The sequence below is a fragment of the Saccostrea cucullata genome, unplaced genomic scaffold, assembly GCF_032062105.1.
Source record: "Saccostrea cucullata isolate Sc308-1 unplaced genomic scaffold, CSIRO_AGI_Scuc_v1 ctg1174, whole genome shotgun sequence".
Classification (NCBI taxonomy): Eukaryota; Metazoa; Mollusca; class Bivalvia; order Ostreida; family Ostreidae; genus Saccostrea; species Saccostrea cuccullata.
The window spans coordinates 84,491-105,629 of NW_026940658.1; the positions used below are offsets into that span (position 1 = coordinate 84,491).

At 32.7% G+C, this 21,139-nt stretch overlaps 4 protein-coding genes across 5 annotated transcripts; 2 read left to right on the forward strand and 2 right to left on the reverse strand.

The window, feature by feature from the left end:
- The first annotated feature begins 2,659 nt into the window (after positions 1–2,659).
- On the forward strand, positions 2,660–4,483 carry LOC134255938 (coactosin-like protein). The gene is made up of 4 exons (XM_062738541.1): positions 2,660–2,790; positions 3,030–3,112; positions 3,484–3,641; positions 4,062–4,483. Exons 1-4 carry the CDS (start codon positions 2,717–2,719, stop codon positions 4,173–4,175), a joined length of 429 nt encoding a protein of 142 aa, XP_062594525.1. The 5' UTR covers positions 2,660–2,716; the 3' UTR covers positions 4,176–4,483.
- Positions 4,484–8,286: 3,803 nt separating this feature from the next.
- On the reverse strand, positions 8,287–11,439 carry LOC134255945 (protein preY, mitochondrial-like). The gene is made up of 3 exons (XM_062738549.1): positions 11,349–11,439; positions 9,051–9,171; positions 8,287–8,565 (listed from the first exon to the last, which is right to left on the reverse strand). The coding sequence occupies exons 1-3, from the start codon at positions 11,383–11,385 to the stop codon at positions 8,412–8,414; spliced, it is 312 nt and encodes a 103-aa protein (XP_062594533.1). The 5' UTR covers positions 11,386–11,439; the 3' UTR covers positions 8,287–8,411.
- On the forward strand, positions 11,430–14,046 carry LOC134255944 (ribonuclease P protein subunit p29-like). The gene is made up of 6 exons (XM_062738547.1): positions 11,430–11,499; positions 12,372–12,436; positions 12,579–12,793; positions 12,995–13,072; positions 13,390–13,556; positions 13,876–14,046. The coding sequence occupies exons 2-6, from the start codon at positions 12,380–12,382 to the stop codon at positions 14,010–14,012; spliced, it is 654 nt and encodes a 217-aa protein (XP_062594531.1). The 5' UTR covers positions 11,430–11,499; positions 12,372–12,379; the 3' UTR covers positions 14,013–14,046.
- Positions 14,047–15,301: 1,255 nt separating this feature from the next.
- On the reverse strand, positions 15,302–20,523 carry LOC134255932 (3-ketodihydrosphingosine reductase-like). 2 transcript variants are annotated; one of them, XM_062738536.1, is made up of 10 exons: positions 20,391–20,523; positions 19,079–19,168; positions 18,183–18,242; positions 18,015–18,077; positions 17,674–17,769; positions 16,906–17,097; positions 16,665–16,748; positions 16,352–16,435; positions 15,757–15,858; positions 15,302–15,517 (listed from the first exon to the last, which is right to left on the reverse strand). In XM_062738536.1, the coding sequence occupies exons 1-10, from the start codon at positions 20,490–20,492 to the stop codon at positions 15,407–15,409; spliced, it is 984 nt and encodes a 327-aa protein (XP_062594520.1). In that variant the 5' UTR covers positions 20,493–20,523; the 3' UTR covers positions 15,302–15,406. The 2 variants fall into 2 exon arrangements, with proteins under 2 accessions (XP_062594520.1, XP_062594519.1); XM_062738535.1 differs by having other exon boundaries at positions 18,015–18,080.
- Between the last annotated feature and the right edge of the window lie 616 nt (positions 20,524–21,139).

Below are 21,139 nucleotides of genomic sequence, written 5' to 3' on the forward strand. Positions count from 1 at the left end.
AGAAAAGAAGTGGGCTGGGCTAAGCCCACCCCCATCCCCCACCCCGTTCCGACGCCTATGTCGTCAATTCAGTGTATAAATAATGGACTAACAATTAATACGAAAAACATCAGTCAGCATTTGATTCAATGATAAACTGTATTTGCTGAGGAGGTCATTGTATCGACCATAGAACTTACGGAATGATGACTTTTAAACGAGACTGCTGATATTCTTGTTTCATAAACTTGTTTGTCAATAATTTAACTCGTTTTAGAAATTGCTCATACGTAGAGCATGCTCTTGCGTATCCAATCAACTGAGATACATAAACTCCGTATGCAGGTGATGAAGATATTGCTGCATAAGTAAGGGAAGTACTTACTAGTATCATAGAGCTTGGTTGTTAGATCACCATTAACGTCTTTTTCAAGTAAAATATCCAAGTAAACAGATGTGTCAGACTCTGTGTTATCTTTTATCTCAAGCTCACCAGGATATATCGTATCCACATAGGAATGGAAATTACCATTGTTGACAAAACGTCGTTGATATATCTAAATGTCGAGTTGAAGGCCACAGCAAGTGTTTTCTTCTTATCATGCATGAGATTTTGCACAATTTCTGCTTCATATGAATACATAAATAGGTCTGCTAATAACGGAGCGCAATTGGTACCCATGAGGATTCCAATAGATTGTTAGAAGACCTGGTCTCCAAAAACCATATAGATATTGTCAAACAGAAACTCAAGCATCTTTTTGATGTCAACTTAAGAAATAAAGTCCGCGTTTTCGTGAATGTTGCAGAATAACCTCCGAGGTCGAGAAATGTTGTTTGAAATATAAAAACCGAGGCGTTAGCCGAGGCTTTTATATTTCAAACAACATTTCGAGACCGAGGAGGTTATTCTGCATCATTCACGACAACAAGGACTTTATTTCTATTCTACCACGGACGATAAATACGGCCGATTGTTTCCTCTATAGAGAAACGAATTAGGTCACCATGTCTCGATTACGCTGTTCTATTTAACACCAGAGAGAAATTTTGTTGACTTACCTATATATGGAATGCAGATATTTGAGCTTTCCTTGCATTAAAAACAGTCTTGTTTAATTACAAATTTGTTCGTAATATGTATTGATCAGTTAAAATGAATATACAAAAACAAAATCATGTTCTTGTTTTACTGCAAAAATCACGTTGTTTAATGTGTAGGGAGGTCCGTGGAATAGCCCCGCTTAGCTATAAAAACCGACATTCATCAGCAACTTGATGCAATTTACAGTGTTTATACTGCAAAAGACGACACATGTGTAATCAAGTATTTCATTCTACAGCCAAACATGCATTTGAATTGTTCAGATTTGATACGCGTTTTGATCTGATAATTTTTTGATGAACAAAATAATGAAGATTTCAATAACCGTGGTAGAATTCAGAGTACTTGTGTGTGCAATCAGAATGTGTTTTAACAAAATAATTTTGCAAATAACATGTAATGACCAGGTAAGTAAATTTGCAATTTTTTTTTAAGCAGCTTTCATTGATAAAAAAAAAACCTGGACTTTAATTTATCATAGGGAATGGTTGTGTATAAATTTGAGAAGTCGTAAATTTTTAATAAGCTGTTGATTTTGGTAAATTCTTGTGATTTCAAACTGTCCAAAAGTTCTTTGGAATTTTTGAGTATCCTCATCTGATTCACACCACTTCTTGAATATATTGTTGCACAGTAGTACTCTTGAAGTTTGTCCTTCACTACTGTCAATATGTTAGTGAGGAGTAAAGAGAAAGAACATTGGTTGAAGTTCATTTACTGGAACCCGCAAAGTATCTTTGTAAGGATTCTTATGAATTTTCGGAATCCAATATATATATGGTAGTTCAAATTCATTTTGGTTCTTCGGGATATTAAAAATATTCAAAACTGACATATGATTTTAAAGAATGTCTTCCTTAGAAAGGGAACTATGGATATAAGTTCGATTACCACTTTTAGAATCAACTCCAAGTTCTTATAAAATATAAAAGCCTTACAAACAAAGACAATGGTGTTTCACAGGTGAATTTCTTGGGACAAGTTCTTTCTTTGTATACGGAAAAAATATTTTCGTAGTTTCACCTAAAACTTTAATCATGGTAATACCTTTTGAACAGTTGGTGAAAGTGTTTTTGGATTTCTTATTTTTTTTTTTTAAAGACAAGTTATATCTTCCACATGTAATGGTGCCATTATTTTTTTTTACCTTTAGGTCTCGACTTTGAAGTTTTTTACTTTTGAAAAACTTGGAAAAACGTTACTCATAATTTCCGAACGTTTGGTGCTTGGGCCTTTATATATTTCACAGGTTGTTTTTTTTTTTTTTTTGTTGACACATGTACTTTATTTTATATAAAAGTAAAATATTGAACATTACACTACTACAATATTTTTAATCTCTCCATTTATTGCATTTTTTTCCCCCTGATTATCGTAATCATTTCATATTCGTTTGTTCGGGGCTCTAAATTAGAAAAAAAATATTTTGTTCTATAATCTAATTCAAATAAAAGTGTAATATGTATCTATCTGTTTTAGAAAAAAAATATTTTTAATAATAATGACTCGCAGGACAAACTGATTTTGAGATCATCCCTGACAATTTCTCACCTCTTTCACTTCCTTTTATGGTATTATACAGGTAAACACGTTTATACGCCCACTAAGCCGGTGTCACATTTTTATAGAAAAATGGCCAAGATAGACAAACAGGCAATTCGAGACGCTTATGAAGAGGTCCGAAACGACAGCAATGATACTAACTGGTAAGTCAGTTACGCACTAATCTTCATTTCAAATTTCTCACAATTCAATTATTGACAAGCATTTAAGTATTCTTTTACAGGATTAAAATGATCACATTGAAAACCGGCGATGAACCGATGACTAAGTGATTAGTCTGGTAAAGCACCGAAGGTGTTGAAATGAACTTTGAATTCCTTTTTAAAATTTCATTTTAAAAAACACATATGGGATTTAAAAATATATAATTATTTTTTGTTAGGGCGGTAATGAAGTATGATGGGTCAAATATTGTATTGAGCGCTACTGGGTCTAGTTTTGAAGAATTTGCGTCCAATTTTAGCGGTAAGTGAATCACATCTTTAAAATACAATTTCATGTATAAAAGGAATTACCCCGGGATTGTAACATTGACATATATAAGAAGAATATACTCCAAAATTTTAACAACAGTTTTACTTTGCATTCATTACAGGAATGTGCGAACAATGAAATACCACATCCTTTTCCATATATACGACGTACATTTTCATTGCTCAAGAACTCAATTAAATTTTCATTTGTTCATTTTTTTCTCTCTTAAATCAAAGTATAGAGCACTTTGACGCGACCGTGGAACTTAATAAATGATTAGGGTCTTTCAATGTTAACCAATGATGATTAATCAAGAATTTACCAAACTTCCCATTTGTATATATAAGTATTTTTTTCCACAGATGACGATCGAGTTTATGCTTTTCTACGTGTGGTAGCAGGCGATGAACTGAGTAAAAGAGCAAAATTTGCCTTAATTGTGTGGTTGGGTAAAAATGTGTCTGGAATAAAAAGAGCGAGAATGGGCCCTGACAAATCCTTAGTAAAAGAAGTTATACGTGTACGTAATCTATTTATATAATCGATATCCATATCACCTAAATATCTGACATTTTTTAAGATAAACATATTTGATACAGGCACGTACGTAGCATCGATTTTGAAAGTTGGGGGGGGGGGGGGACAGAGGCAAACTTTTCGTACTACCAATTCCTTTCAATAACCATTTTTTAAGTTTACAATACTATATTTCCTTCATATTACTTTACTTTTGTATAAAGTGGGGGGGGGGGGGGGGGTCAACAGCCTTTCAATGCACATTTTCAATAGTAAAAGTATATGGCGCTACGTGCCTGTGATATACACATGTATATAGCGTCAATGTCCAGCACCTATACATGGCGCACAATAATATACATGTATATACTGTATATTCTACTCATTTATGATATACGTAAAATTTTACATTTTTTAATTACAGAGTTATGCCGTAGAACTCATGATTAATGAGAAATCAGAACTAAATGAAGACTTTATTAGAGAAGAAATAATGAAGGCTGGTGGTGCTAATTATGGAACGGGGACTCGAGACTGACGTCATAGGACTCTAGTTTCAATAGACCAATTAATATGATGGAAAGAGCAGGAAGAAGATGGACGGTGTATTCAACCTGTCTCATATTTTAGTGACATTTATATACACCTGTATACCGTTTTTACTCATTTTTAGGGACAGAACAAGTGATACTCTTTTTACTTAAAACCAACTATAGATATTACTTACTTGTCAACGAAATTAATCGTTCCATTGGTCTTATTGGCCTATATATATTTGTATACATTTTCAGTATTTTTTACTGATGTTTTGAATGACAAATAAAAGTATGGTAACTTAATAAATAATCACTTCAAATTAATTCATTTAAAAATGCTATACTGTTTAAAAACCAGGGGCCCGTTTTACCAAAGGACTTACGACTTAAAACCAAGTTTTAATTATTCATATAACTTTTTAGGCCTAATTAACATTATATCGAAAATTATTTTAAACTCTTTAAAAAGAATGTGGTAAGATATTTTTACATTGACAATTTCAAAGAGAATTGTTAATTTTGCAAAATTTTACAACAATCTGAAGTTTTTGGTCTTAGTCGTAAGTTCTTTTGTAAAACGGGCCCCAGACTCAGGGACCCGTTTTACAAAAGGTCGTAAGTAGTACGTTTGGAAAATTTAAGTCTTACGACTTACAATTTACGACGTTTTAGTAAAACTGGCCCCTGGTGATTGTATAATACCGATAGTATTAAAATATTTGAAGACAAATGTTCCAGTTAACTATTCTGATGAAGCATAATATCATAATTACATGTGTTTTACATTCCATGAAGCATGCGAACTGAAGAAAAACGCATGATGTGACCTTCAACTCGACATTAGATACATGTATATCGAAAAAGTATTACCCCAGTATCAATTAACAATAAAGTTACTTCCAAGGAGTCTACCATATCTATTTCATATTTGGATGTTTTACTGACTATAGATAATATTTGTATCATGGCTACGGTGTTTTTCCTTTGAAGTCAAGTGTACAATAAATGGAGATACACCGATGGGCGGAGCCAGCCAAAACTGTGCCGTGTAAATAAATTATTGAACACCAAGGCGATTTCATCATTTTAATTTACATGTATATTGAATCTGAATTACAGAATGAATGGGCTTTGTAATATACATGTACAAATGCAAAATTTCTGCAAGTGAAATAAAAGTCTTTCACATAAATTACAGTATCCCTAAGAGAACTACGAAATGATTTTACGGATCTCTTCAAATATTCAATCCACAGTAACTAGAAATCAAATTCTTGACATGAATTCCAGACAGAAATACCGTATATTAAAATATCCCATCTATTGTAATATAGGGCTTAAGCTGTACTGCATCCACAGATGAAGAGTAATTGACCCTGACGGGTGCTTATCATTACCGCTACATTTTCAAAATTTTCATTACCGCTACATAGTCATTACCGCTACAAAAAACCTTACATTACCGCTACATAAAAAAGTATACATTACCGCTACATTGCCTCTTTCGTTAGCCAGTCACTTATGAGTGTACAGTACAACTTATAAATGCATACGACCCGTTTCCCCTGCTCACCACGGGGAGGTGAAAGTAGGACTTGGAACAGGATGTTTTTTTTTAAATCAATTTTATTTCATAAAAAATAAAAAAAAATTAAAATCAAGCACTGTTCATAGATAAAATTCTAATTTTTGTCAAATGTTTTTTTACACTATCGGTAAAGCCTTGAAAGCCATTTGCTTTACATATTGTTGCCTTGTCATTTCCCCACTGTGGTATTTAGCTTTCAGTTCCCTTCTTTGTGCTGTCAGTGTGTTGTTCTCCTTTCGTCCTAGGAGAATCCTGTTTCTTGCAGCACGCATTTTCAAGTAACTTTTTGTCTGGACAGCATGAATCTTCGCCAAATGAAATCAGAAATGCTCGGATGTGAACTATAAAACATTGTGCCGAATTCTTTATGAAAACTTTCACACTCAACATCAGCATATGTCCAAATTGTACAAAAACATCAAACACAACGCACTCTTCAACTTCTCGAGGATCCAAAAAACCCAAACCAAAGAAAACTTTCAACCACTGTCCAAATTCTATTGATTAGAACTCATATGCCGAACCATACCTGGCTAAATCGATATATGTAGCGGTAATGAGTTGTTTTTGGCTGATTCAATATGTAGCGGTAATGAGCTGTTTTTTGTCGGAAAAATGTAGCGGTAATGATCGGTCAAAAATCTGGAAAAATGTAGCGGTAATGAGTTGAAATTTTGAACAATGTAGCGGTAATGTTGACCTCCCACCCTGACACAGCGTTTTCGTGAATACGACAGCTCTCGAATATGTCAAATGATCAACGGGTATTTTTTTTCTTGATTTTCGAATAACACTTGAATTTACCTTCTTCAACTTCGAATTTTTCTTCTTCTCTGATATTCAAAGGTTTTCTTGAGAATTTCATTAACAATCCAGGGGCGGATCGATATCCAGCAATTTTTGAAAGGGGGAGGCTCCAGGTCGGTGCCCCCAGCACTCATGCACATAATCACAAATCTAGAATCACAACTCGGCCACTTTAAGTCCGTAGCTACATTTAAAAGAAAGGGGGCCTCCAAAACAGTTGACAAGGAAATCCGGGAGGGGGGGGGCTGGAATGCTGCAATCAGACGTCCTTTCTCATGAACACACGCACGTAAAATGTTTATTAAAAATACTGACAGGAAGGAGAGATTATCCATGCGGTCACCTGACAAAAACTATATTTTCTATTGGTGTAATTAAAAATCATGCTGAAAATCTGTGACATGACGTTTGATTGGCCATGATACAAGAAAGTTATTGAATATTTATTATGGTGTATCCTGATTGATTTGGACGAAGGGCGGAGACTTGTGCTTCGCACTCGTCACCGCCCTTCGTACAAATAACTCAGGATACACCATAATAAATATACAATAACTATTTCTTAGACCAACTAAATTACATTGCAAATGAGATGACTCTTAGACTAGCTTTTCTATCGTCAACTTTATTTATATAGTAACATCCCGATATCACATGCATATAGTGTATATATCTCCAAATTGATCCGGGTACGATCTTTAAACCCAGGCATAATACTGAGGGATAAGTTGATGTTACAGGAACTTCGGCAATCTCGTTTAAAGTCAGCATTTCGTAAATTTTCTGGTCGTTATAATGTTCTTGTTAGCAAATATAAATGCTCTTATTTTGGCTGACTTGTTTCATACCAATTGTTGGACCTTTATATATACATGTATATTTTTCCAAGTTTGACAACGGAATGTTCTGTCTATACCTGAGAATTTCAAAGAGCTCACGGCGGGTGTTACTGGTCAACATGGCTTAATTTGCCATGGCATCTGATCCCTCCTCTGAAATTTCCAGGGGTCCCCTCAGCGTTTTGTGCTTAGTCTCTTCGCATATTTATATAGTATAGAGATTTTCATAGATTAATCACTGTCGTTATCTTCATCTTTTTTTTCATTCGGCATAAAATCTCTTTATTTGTTGGTTTCTGTCGCGCATGCATGTTCAGCATCTTCCAGAACAAACTCGTCTTTCGCATAAGCTACTAGTATTCCTGGGTAGCGCAGAATAACAGAACAGACCGTTTAACTACGGAATGATTGAATTATAGAAGCAAAGGGCCCTTTATAATGGCATTAAATCGCCAAACGTGATGGAAGTCGGTTTTAGTATATAGAGACTTCCTAATAAACGTATGTAGTAAACTGCATTCGGGTTGATTATAGATTAGGTGATTGTAGTATAAAGAAGGAAGTGCATGGGCAGGGGTATCCCAAACACAGATTTTGTGGATCATATTCAGGACAGTCCGAGACTTCCTAATAAACGTTTGTAGTAAACTGCATTCGGGTGGATTATTATAGATTAGGTGATGGTAGTATAGCGAAGGAAGTGCATGGGCAGGGGTATCCCATACACAGATTATGTGGATCATATTCAGGACAGTCCGAGACTTGACGGCTCAAATAAACACCGACGTCTTTTGGGGATGAGGGGGATTAAGGGTTAGTATACATGTAAAATTATAATAGCTAAAAGAAATGTCTGTTTACTACAAAAATCTATTTATAGTATCAAAAAATGCTGTCGTCATCAAAAAATTACATTTATTGATAATAAACTACAAACATTATCCTACATATCGAAACAGGAAATAAGGCAGAATTTATTATACAATTAAAGTCTAGAAGGTGTTTTATTCTTTCGTCTTTGTGGTATCTACATTGTCTTTTTCAGCATCCGATTTAATTACTCTGGCATCTTGTGGCACAAGATTAGGTATTCCGTTGATAATCGGATATGCAATTCCAATATCATCACAAATCAACTCGTTCTTTTCCTTGTCATATCTGTGGAAATTAAAGTGAAATTTACATTAAAACCAACCATATGTACATGTAATACAACCTTGTTCAAATCTTAAAACAGTCTTCATAAATCGCTGCAGAAAGTGTTACAGATGTTATATTTTTAACTGGAAAATACCATTGACGCGCATTGCTAATCAAACACGTGCACGTTCACGTTGTGTTGTGTGTGAATGTTTAGGAAGAACATGTGACGATGTGTATTTCTGTATACATGTACATCCACACGTTTCCGGTATGGTGACCTTACTGCTGACCAATAACTAACCGTTTTTTTAATCTTATCAAAATGCATATTTTAATTTATGCACATAGTATATAAGCACAAAATCCGCCTATCCTTGACACTCACATTTTTCCTTCACGTTAGAAGAAAGTCTTTGCAATCTAATGAAAGTATTACTTAGCATAAATTATCTACATACCGTTAATTTTTCAAAATGTTTATCAAAAACGTATAACAATACCTTAATGGCTTTTTGGAGAGTGGACACACAAGAATTTTAAGAATGTTTTCATCAAATGAGTTGGCAACACTACATGAAGTGGAAAACCTCTGTAAAGTTGAGGTGTTCAAAACGCGTCTACCTGTTCAAATAAAAATACTTTAATTAATTCATTGTCTTAAACATTTCATGTAAGCACAAATTAATGTCATATGTATGGTTTTCCACGTGTAATTCTATTTCCATCGTCGGAACCCACGGGTTTTCTCTCCGTTACACTGCAGTTAAATGCAGTGTGACCAGGGATGGGGTCAATTACTTTAAAAAGTAATTAATTAAATTACAATTACTCTGACTTTTTCTTCAATTAAATTACAATTAAATTACAGGCTTCCTAAGACATGTAATTAATTAAATTACAATTACTTTACAAAAGTAATTAATTAAATTACAAATTACATTTTCAATTTTTGAATTTTTTTTTTATAATCATATGAATATACAGGATCATTCACTTGTCTATAAGCGCTGCCTCTGCACAAACAATACAAATAATATGCTAGTAGGCATAGTGTATCTTTGTGGTTTAAATCATGACTTTTATTTACATGACAGTAAAGAACTATTCAAGATCAGTTTGATTCAATTGCCTCCACACAAAACCTACATGTACATAAATTGCTTGGGTTATGATATTTGATTAACATTTTCTTTAATACAGTAAATTAAGTCGCAACTAGTATATAACCCCCTCACATTAAATATTTCTTTTAAAGGTAACCTTAACATCCTAAATTGCTACTTATGTTGAACATTTTTACTTCATATTTATATAATACTTGTACAAAATATTTTACTTCATATTCATATAATACTTGTACAAAATAAATCTTTTTCAGATACAAAATTCATTCATCAAATTCTGTTTAGATGTTAAAATAATTATCAAATTGAAAGTTTTTCTTTTCTCAAACTAGTGGAGAATTTTTAATTGAAATAATTATCCCCATGCATTGGCTTTGTCATCATAATCATGTAATGAATATGTCTTAAGAGTGGTTGATTTAAATGTTTTGATTGCAATTTACAGCTGTGCTCTGTAGGGCAATTATCTCTTAATACCAATAAGAGAGAACTTCATTAATGACACACACATTCCTTTTCTTCTTTTTTTTTCTTGACACAGACATTCTTATTCTAGGTTGATCAAACAACAGAGACTGAAATATAATAAATTATGTGTGTTTCAAAGCTGAATAGACCTAAGAATTGTGGTGCAAATTTAAATAAACATAAAACAAAAAAGTTCAAATTTCATATAATGATTAGAAAGAAACTACATTATAATTATAAAATAATCTGTCTTCTGTATAATTGAAGGACTGAGGATTTGTTTTGCAATAAAATAAAAGACAGTATAACGGGGAGGTCGTGGTGACAATGTATCATGAATGTATATTATATAAAGTAATTGAATGTAATTGAAAAAGTAATTGAAATTACATGGTATTTTTTCAGTGTAATTAATTAAATTACAATTACAAGTAATTGAAAAAATGTTCAATTACAAATTACAACCAGTTACTTCAAAAAATGTAATTAATTACAGTCAATTACAATTACTTTTTTCAATTACCCCATCCCTGGTTCCGACAATGTTTTATTTCCTGAAATTCTTTATCTTCGTTTTAAAGTTTGGACCGTCGATATCAGCCGGATACCTCAGTGGGTAAAGCTGACCTGGATAGTGAAATACGAGTTCCGAGGTTCCGAGATTCCCAACCCAGGTACATAATATATCAGTGGCGGATCCAGGAATCTTCTTGAAAGGGGCGACCACTTTTAGGTTCAGGGGGAGGGGGGACACACATATATGTACTAAAAAAGATTTATTACATCATATGCATATTTTGGACATAAAAAGGGGGCTGGACCGGGTGGACCCCCTCTTAATCCGCTAGTATGAACTGCATTTCTTCCTATCCAAAACAGATTTGGAGTTGATATCATCCCTGGACTTGCAGGAGGAAGTCATCTGATGGGCATAGAAAAAAAGAAATGAAGGAACGATTGATTGATTGATTGCATATTGTTTCACGCTGAGTCGGCAAATTTCAGCCTCGTTTCAACTGATATGAAGGAACGAAAAAGAAGGGGAAATGTTTTGGAGAATCTAATTGCTGTTACAGGTTTCCATATATCATTTCGTTTGAACGACTACAAGGGGAAAGCCGCGAAACACAAATTACTCACCAAGTATTCCATAATCAAACTATAATAACACAAACATAGCTTTACAAAAACCATAATATTCTATACCTTTTCCAATAAATGAAAACAGTTGCCTAAAAATCATTCTTTCAGAAGCAATTCTCTTCTCAGTTGCACCTCATTTTAGCCTATCCCCCAGTTTTTCTATCTTCATTATTGAAGAGTTCCAGTATTAAAGAAGTGCAGTGCAACTTCACAAGTGAGGTTTAAATTTTAATTTTAAATCCCTGTGTGGGTTAGTTTTTCGTTATTTTGTATATGTAACTTTTAACTAACTATTTTTCACTTTTAAAACAATATTTGACAATCAAAGATAGATTTTCTATGTACAACAATAAAAGGCACGTTCACAAATATTGGCACTGCTGATCAGGTCCAGTACAATCAGTACATTTAGCTACGTAGGTAGAATTACCTACGTAGCTTTATTTACCTACCTCAGGTAGCTTTATTTAGCTATTTCAATGTAACTTTTCTTTTTATGGAAAAGAGACAAAAAAATCGCAGTTAAATGACTATTGATATTTTTACTAGGGAGACTTTAAAAAATATTCCAAAGCAGAGATAGTTTAAACATCGCTGTGTTTGGTCAATTTAGAGCAAAACATTAATTCCTTTGTTTGGTTATCTGACCATACGGTGAGGTGCGGTGAGGCATGACTGAGTATGATTACTTTACATTGTGCTAAATAATTACCGACCTATTATCATGTTAACCGGAACTGGACTTCTTTGTCATTTCATTCAAGGAGTAACTGCTCTAACTGTCATACATAGCCCCAAAACTTTCAAAACTTTGATTGCAATTGCGCAGAAAAAGACATTTCTTCAATAAGGAATTTTTCATGAATTGTTTTCAGATGAGTTCAAAGTTGAAAAATGATCACTGCATCAAAATGATAGTTTTTGCACATCCTGAGAAAAATGCTTTTTTATAGAAATAAATTCATTTGGTAGCTAAATCAAGCTACCTGAGGTAGGTAAATAAAGCTACGTAGGTAATTCTACCTACGTAGCTAAATGTACTGATTGTACTGGACCTGCTGATAGAAAATTTGCTTGTACTTGTAGAATACAACATGTACTCACCATTAGACAACAAAGTGTGCGAAGAGGCTAGAACCTTTGGTTTAAAGGTAATTTTTTTTATTTTTCTTCTAAGTAGTTATCCCTAAATGCAATTTAACTTCAACATTTTAAATATAATAATTCAATATATTTCATATTATAAATTTGTAAAGATATTCAGCATGATGATTGAGGTTTTATTCTTTGCAGACAGTAAAAGAGGACTTTGTTAGTAATTTTTTAAAAGCAAACCTTCCAAGAAAACGGTTACGAAAAGGGGAAATAGAAAATCTAGAACACTTCAGGCAGAATTTGGATAATAAGCGCCCCAAGAAAAAGCCACTGCCAGTGTCAAAGAAAAGGAGCCTTACATCTCGAGAACGACGAAAGTTGAAGTTGTTTGACCTGCCAAAGGAAGGCCAGAAGTAGGAATTTGCATGAACTTAATTTATTTTCTTGTCACTTAGGATACTATTGAAAATTTGTTCCCAGAAAAGTCTGTGCTTGTAGTAAGCAACATTTTTAATAAAGGATTAATACATGTATATGTTAGTAAGTGTCTGTTTTGTATTTTTGCTGATAAAAATGCTGAAGTCTAATGAAATATATATTCTATATCTTTGAAGATTTGAGACTTATCTCCCCATGCATGAACTGTGGAAAGATTACATGAGGCAAACACTAGGACTTACAGATAAAAACAAGTAAGAATGTGAACTTGTACCGCAATGTTTTTGTATGAATTAATTCAATTAAATATAAAGGATGGACTTTACAGGACTTATTATTTGGACTTCACTACTTTAACAACAACTGCATTAATTTATCAACATGCACATCTTCACATCACTTTTTCTCCTTCAATTTGATTACCAGATATAGAAAAAGTTAATTGACATTTTAATGCATGTTTTTGTTTGGAGGAAAATGAGATGTGAAATCCTTCTCGTTAGTGGACAGGTGGCCTCTAGATTTTAGTTTTACAACAGCTGCAAGTTTTATTTCTAATTTCTTTTTTCAGATCCTTTGATCAGCACAACTGTGAAAACATATTAAAAGGAGACTTTCATGGCTGTTTTTTAACTGTATCAAAATCCTGTTGTCCATCTTACATTGGTGCTACTGGTATTGTTATTATGGAAACAAAGAATACCTTCAAAATTATTACGAAACAGAATCAAGTTAAATGTAAGTGTCCTTATTTTACAAGAAAGTAATCAATGATTTTTTTTTAATATACAGTTGAACCTCAATATCTCAAACTTCAATATCTCCTGGAATGACATGGATATGTCAAAGCGAATTTGATGTCCCTACCACCTTTTTGACTTCAATATACAGAATCCTTGGATATCTTGAAGCTTTTTCACAGTCCCACTGAGTTCATGATTTTGAAGTTTGACTGTATGTTAAGAATATTTCTAGCATTGTGTAACCTCAGTAAATTTGAGTTTTATCATTTGAAACTGACTGGAATTGTAATTTTCTTCTTTCATTATATTTTTAGGCATTCCAAAGAGAAACAGTGTTTTCATGTTTGAAATTGATGGACATTATATTACTCTATACGGAAACAATTTCTGCTGTCACCCAGTGCTGAGATCAACACATAAATTTAAACCCAAAAAATATGTTGCAATATAAATAAATGTTACAAAAGCAAATTAAATTTTAATTTTATTATCCTCTTGCACCTGACCATAGAAGTTTGTTAGTGGACTAGTTTGTCCTTTGGTGCATAACTTAAGTTACATAATTTACATCAGGATCAATGTGGAATGCTGCCTTGTTTTATAGGTATACTCAGTTGTGTGGGTATGCTCTGCTTTGAAGTGCCCTTGTTAAGACATATTCTGTACTTAAAGCTGTCCAGCAGATAAACCAATACCAATGCCTCATTACAAATATGTTACAATATTTGGGTTTTCAGTAGGAAGGATAGACTTACACTTGTGTTACAATAATTTAAAGCAATATGAGCTGCAAATTTGATGTCGGAATTTTTTGTTGGAATATTGTAAATAACTATTTCAATAACAGAAAAAATAACGTTTATAAACTTCTGTTGTTCATATTTGCGATGGAAGAACTATTTATAAGCTTTAATTAAATCACTATTACATTATTGTTGTCCTGTACAATAAAGATTTCTGATATAAAACTGTATATTGTATTTTATTTAGAAGTCTTTCTTTTGCTTGATTTCAGTCTAATTGATCATAAAAGTTTAAGTTACATACAAATTCATTATAATTACACATTTTAAAAGCAAAATAAAATTTTCCTAAATGCAGCTCATATTGCTTTAAAAAAAATATGACAATTGGTTTGTTAAAAGAGGAGAGGAGTTTGTACAGTATATATATGACTGAATAATTGAAGGGTAAATTGATAGAAAATAGGAAGCTTCAGAAAGCATTTTTGTTTTTCATCAACATCTGAACGAGTCTGGCAAAAGTCCTAAATTTTCTTTGATCCGGACTGGAAGTATTCTTCTACAGGAATAAGTTTTCATGATGAATTTGAATTCCAAAAACGTTATAGGCCATTTCTCGGAAACTGGGCTACTCCTCTTTTGCATGCAGGGCAAAATGATATACATGTACATGTATTTTGGTGATATATGCTGTAAACCCAATTATCTTGTATGTGCATAACACGCAGCACAGGTCATAAAATTATCTATCAACAAAAACTTTGCCAAAACTTACTAATTTGTCCTGCAAAAGAGTAGTACCACAGTTATCGTCAAAGTATGTGCTAATTTGGTCACTGCATGTCAGAACCTTATTCAAAACAAATCATCAAAGATTTTGGGCAGATATATCAATTATGTCCACAAAAAAGACTTCTTACTATGATTGCATGTTTTATTTTTCTATAAAAATGAAAAAAAGTATACATATCAAAATTTGTATAGAGTGTACGTATTCTTATCATTTCAATAAATAACATATGCATAAGCTTTGCAGTCACGTAGCAGTTTTAAAATTATCATACATGGCCTGTATCAGCAATGTATTTTGTACATTAAGATTCTAAGATGATTTTAATTTGGAATCTTTTTCTTCTTTACACTTCCGTATAATGCGGTCAAAATGGAACAAATAGAACTGGCAAACAAAGCGGAAAATCCCCATTGTAAATACCTGAAAATTATAAAAAACATTAGAAGCTCAATATAAAATAGTTATTGGGAAGTTTCACATTTTAAAAGCAGACAAAAAGCTTTTGCAGAAAAGTCAATATGTTTGATTCATGTACATTTTTTTTAAACACATCAAAGAAAGTTATTTAAATGAAATTTTTCAAAGAAACATTGGAAAATCATGGAATCTATCAGATAAAAAAAAGGTTATGTGATAAAATGATAAAATATGTATTGTACCTGTTGAAGTAAATCCACAATTGAGGTGGCCGGAGACATTCCACTGGACAGATTGCTTAGCAACCAACCATCCATACCTACATAACTCAGGAACCTTCCATTCTGTACAAATAGAACATATATATATTACAGTAGTTACTAAAATTATCAACCAATGTATCTACAAAACCAGATCTCTTGCATCAAATTGAAAGATGCATAGTGAATATGTCTAATCTGACATGCAGAGGGTGCCAATTTTTTTTTTCAAAATAGTCAGGAGATCAGATTGAGCATGGCATAGAACAGAGAAAATAGTAAAGTGGGATTAAAATTAAGGATGGAATTCAGAGTGAAATGGATTGCGCATTTGTCAGATTAAGAGGGCTGGGTGGTTGTGGCCACCATTATTATCTCTTTAGAAGAAGAGCTCCATATAAAGATAGAGTGTACACAAAAATTATCAAAAATTAGTTGACAACTAAGATGTACAGTATATTAGAAATTAAATTTTTCTGATGGTTGACCCCCTAGCCTCTTTCAACAGTTTACTGTATTAGAATTGAAATGTATAAATTGTAGCTAATAACTGAAAACAGTGACAAGTAATACAGACCACTGCATCCCTGAAGACTGTTTTGGCCACATCACTGGGTGAGAAGAGACCTACAGTGTCCGAGATGAGCAAGGTTTCTTTGGGCTTAAATGAAATAGAAATTGTCAAGTACCATTACATCTTTAATGGAAATAACATTGGATTAAAACAATTTCTTTTACCACTTAGCATCAATAAAACCTCTTTGGTAAATTTCCACACTATAAAGTTCTATTTAAAATTCATGTCTAGAGTATTTTTTAATGTCTAGAGTACTTTTTATAAGATAATCAATGAAGAAATCTGCAAGATGAAGACAAAGTTAGGTGTTAACCTTGGACTTGTTTTCCTCTGCTAGACCTGGTGTATCTGTGTCAGGAGGGAATGCCATTGTAATGTAGATATTGTATGGCTTTACCTGTACCAAGATTATTGAAATGTGTTAGTATAAATAGCTATAATTAGCTTTGTAATTTTTTGTTCTAATCACTGTCTGGTTGAAATGAAAATGGCCATTATATTAACCATAAAAATGTAACTTTTTTTGAAAATACTGAGGCACATCTTGCTTTTACCTCCATTTGAAGAGATTCTGCGAATCCCCTGAGAGCAAATTTAGATGCAGAATAGGCAGTGTATCCAAACACACCAACTTGTCCTGCCTGAGAAGAAATAAATACGATCCTCCCTTCATTGTTTTCTTTCATGCCTTTAATGGCAGCCTTGGTGACATTCACACTTCCCAGGAAATTTAAATCTATCATGCGCTGTAAAATAAAATTCATGTAGAAATAATTACCTGCATGTTTAACTTCATGTACCAGGTGTATTTAGTGGACCCCTCTTAGAATTAGTGTACCTGTACACTTTACTCGATGTTTCAAATATTTTTTTTTTATCTCTTCATGGGCAAAAGATCAAACAAGATTATTTCATTAAAGTTTTCCTATCAAACATTGATGGGAGATTGTGTGTACATTTTTACCCACATCAATCCAAGGGTCAATTTATAATAAATTCTTTTCAATACAAAGTGTATAATTTATATGTGTGCTTCAATGAAGGGCATAACTATTACTTTTTCCAGTGTGCTTTCATTCAGAATTCAGAAAAAAATGTATATTGCTAAAAAAAAATTGCATTGGGTAAGAAGACAAATATATAAGGAATGTTAATTGTACAAAAAAGATTGGTATTTGTTCATATTGGGATCCAAAGTCCATACTCCATAGGAATCGGTTTACTACAATGCTGGTAAAATTAAGCTTTATTAGAAATGTCCCAATTGATTTTTCTGATGTTTCCCTTTAACTCAGCCATTAGAAATAATCAGTGGGAGATACCTGAAACTGCTCTACAGATGTTTCTTCAAACCGTCCAGCTATGGCGCTCCCTGCATTGTTGATTAGGATGGTGATAGGTCCCAGCTCCTTCTCTGCCTACAAAAAGAAATTTAATCTGAAAAAATAATCTTGTTTCCATATCAGTGGGTAATTAAAATCAACTGATTTTTAAATTTCTTGTTTGAACTCCTTGCAATAACCAGATTGATAAAAATTTTGTTTCAATTTTAAATTTTAAAGTATCTATCTCTGATACTCATGAAAATAAAGAGTCACAGAAATTTGGTCCTCAACAGTATACAAATAATTTCCTCCTGAACCTGAGTTACTGTACATCTTACCTTATTGACAGCATTCTTCACTGTGTCTGCATCCTTTGTGATATCCACCGAAATTGCTAAGACCTTCTTTAAAAATTATTTTAAAACCAAAAAAAAATTATAAGTATGATGAGATACAGGCATCTTTTCTTGTCAAATTCATCTTTATTTATTGAAAAATGAATTCACCTGTAAATTTCTGTCCTTGATTTGTCTTTCAATCTTTTGTTTAGCTTCATCCAATCTTTTCTGCAAGATATCATTTTTGTCAATATTTTTTTTGTAAAGAATGAGGAGTATAAGTGTATCCATTTAAGTATAACCCTTAGAAGACAATTAAACAGGGTCATACATATAGCTAAATATTCTCAAGAAATCTTTAATTTTGATAAACCCTTTCTTCTAGTAAAATGTACTTGTGAAATCTTGTATTTTAATCAGTCCCTGTTGATTTGTGGGAGACAAAAGTGGATTTGAAATTCCATGGATGAAAAATAGTGCTTAAGGCCAAAAAAAATTAATTAATAGTTTCTCAGGCCAAAAAATTCAATGCGACAGGCAGGCTTTTTTTTTTTTTTTTTTTTTTGGAAGCAGGTTTGACACCTTTTTTTTGTAAGTCTTTTGTGCAGTAAAATGATAATATCTACTAATTCTTAAGTTTTGTTCCCTGAAATTAGTTATAATATGTATTCAACATTAAATAATGTTATTCAAAACATTTATTTAAAAGTTAACTGATAAAATACTTTAGATTTAGAAGGAAAATATTGTTTTTCTAATAAAAACGTCTTTCTTAGCATTTATGAAAAGGGGAATAACTCGATTTTCTTTTTCAACTTGGAAAAATAGAAAATTGAGTTACATGTATTTCCCTTTTCAATATGTCAAAAAAATTGATCAATGCGGCCGTTTTTGAACTGATGCGGCGGTGCCTGAGAAACTATTGATTAATTTTTTTTGGCCTAATTAAAAAGATTTTTTTTCTAGTGGGAGGGTATATAGTGATTGGGATGTCTGATCGTCCTTTACACTTTGGGGTATCATTTAGTGAGCTTAGTGCTCACAGTAGCTCTAGTTATTTTTACCTCATTTCTGGCAATGATTGTGACATTAGCCCCTTGTCTAACTGCTTCGATAGCAAGAGCTTTACCGATGCCACTTGATCCACCAGTTATCTAGAAAATATAGAATATAAATTCAAACTAATTGTTGTAAAATCTAGGGATGGGAATCGCCAAAAAATTTCGTATCGCAGTATATCACGATTTTTTCCCAAAATATCCTGATAATATCATGATATTTTTACAATCAATTTTTACATGGATTTTTCATGAATTGCTAGTATTTTTCTTAAAAATATGCTAGAAAAACAAATTTTCACTTTTTTGAAATTTTTATCTACATTAAATTGATCATGTTTGGATGGTAAAATGCTGTTCTTCTCACCTTTTACGACATTTTTTTTTAGACTTTCTATAATTGTATTTTGAAAGATTGAACAAATAAATGAATAATTTCTGGACTTTACAATATATACATAAATATTGGTATTTAGGTCTCCGTATCACCATACTTATCACAAAACTAAAAATCGCGATATACCGGTATACCGATAAAATCGCACATCCCTAGTAAAATCTAATAATTGACATGTACGTGCCTTCAGATTTGTTATAGCTTGCACAGGTTAAGGTTCATGCTTAGCAATGTCTGTATCAACATGTTGAACTGCTGAACTGTTTATACATGCACAGGTCTGTTCTAATCTCAGCGAGATGTAGTCAGGTCCAGCACAATACCCTGATAAATTAAGGTAAGCTTTATAGCTTTATCAAGGTATAACAAATACCTTGATCAAGGTATTTCATGTAATGAAAATTCAAAAAATTCTTTAAAAAATTAAATACTGAAAGTCGAGTTCTGAGTTGTTGTCAGTAAATTCACCCATGCATGTAAAGTATTCAAACACAAAGAAATCAGTGTGTATAAAAGCATGTCGTGTGAGGAGACGTTCTTTTATGTAGTCTTTTTGATACCAGAGTGCTTTTCATGCACAAGTGGACACACTGACCACAACTCAAAATTCGACTTTTAAATTTATCAAGCTATATACCTTTATCAGGGTATTGTGCTAGACCTGGTAGTAGGGACTAAAAATTTTGGAAGAACGTCGTGGACACCAGAACAAAATTTCTAGTCCTTACGACATCTCGCCAAGATTAAGATCTGTTCATCAGATGATCAGTTCAAAGCACAGGCACTTGTTTCGGTAATGAATGTTTGACCCATAGTATAATAATAATAATATACAGTGTTATAATTATGCTATGGGTCAATACATAAACAAGTGCCTGTTCATAGCCATTCACATACGTGATAATGATACATGAAGCTTACCAAAACATGTTTTCCTTGAATATTAATTTGCTTAGGTGATAAAAGTTTTGAAATTATAAATATTATGAGCAACAGAAAGAAAATAAAACAGTAAAGGTACATAGCCAGCGTCAGCGTGAAAAAAGGTGCTGATTTGAACACCGGAAATAAACACGTGCACACTAAATTTAAAAACCTAGGAGAAGAGAAAGAAAATTCGGAATGACTATAATTCAAAATCTTTAATCATACATTGTTGAAAATGTTTGTTGAACAGAGATAGAGGAAACTTATAACGAATAGCATTCTAATATTTTAATTTTACTGGTTAATCAAAAATTTCCAGTATTGTGAATACTCTTTAATTATTTTCATTTCCCCCTCCACGTGCACTGCTGTTATTAACATATAGCTGTATAATTTTATTGTAATATCTATTGTACTTAAAACAAGATTTTTACTGCCGGAAACAAGAAAGAATTTTTCCTTTTAAATATGGAACTTCCGAAGTTTTTTTTTCTTTTTTTTTTTTGGTGGGGGTGGGGTGGGGGGTGGGGTCATATCTTTTTCGATGTGTGTGTAGGGAAGGGGGGGTTAAATTGAAGATGTTTTTTTGCATGTATGTTCTCACAAGGTTTGGATAACATGTAACCGATTTTTTTCTCCCAAAATGTTTACATTTTTAATATGTCACACAGAATCCAATCGTCACCATAGCTGCTGCGCAGAATTGAAATCTGAAACGAATCGCGTTTTACACCTGTTTCTGA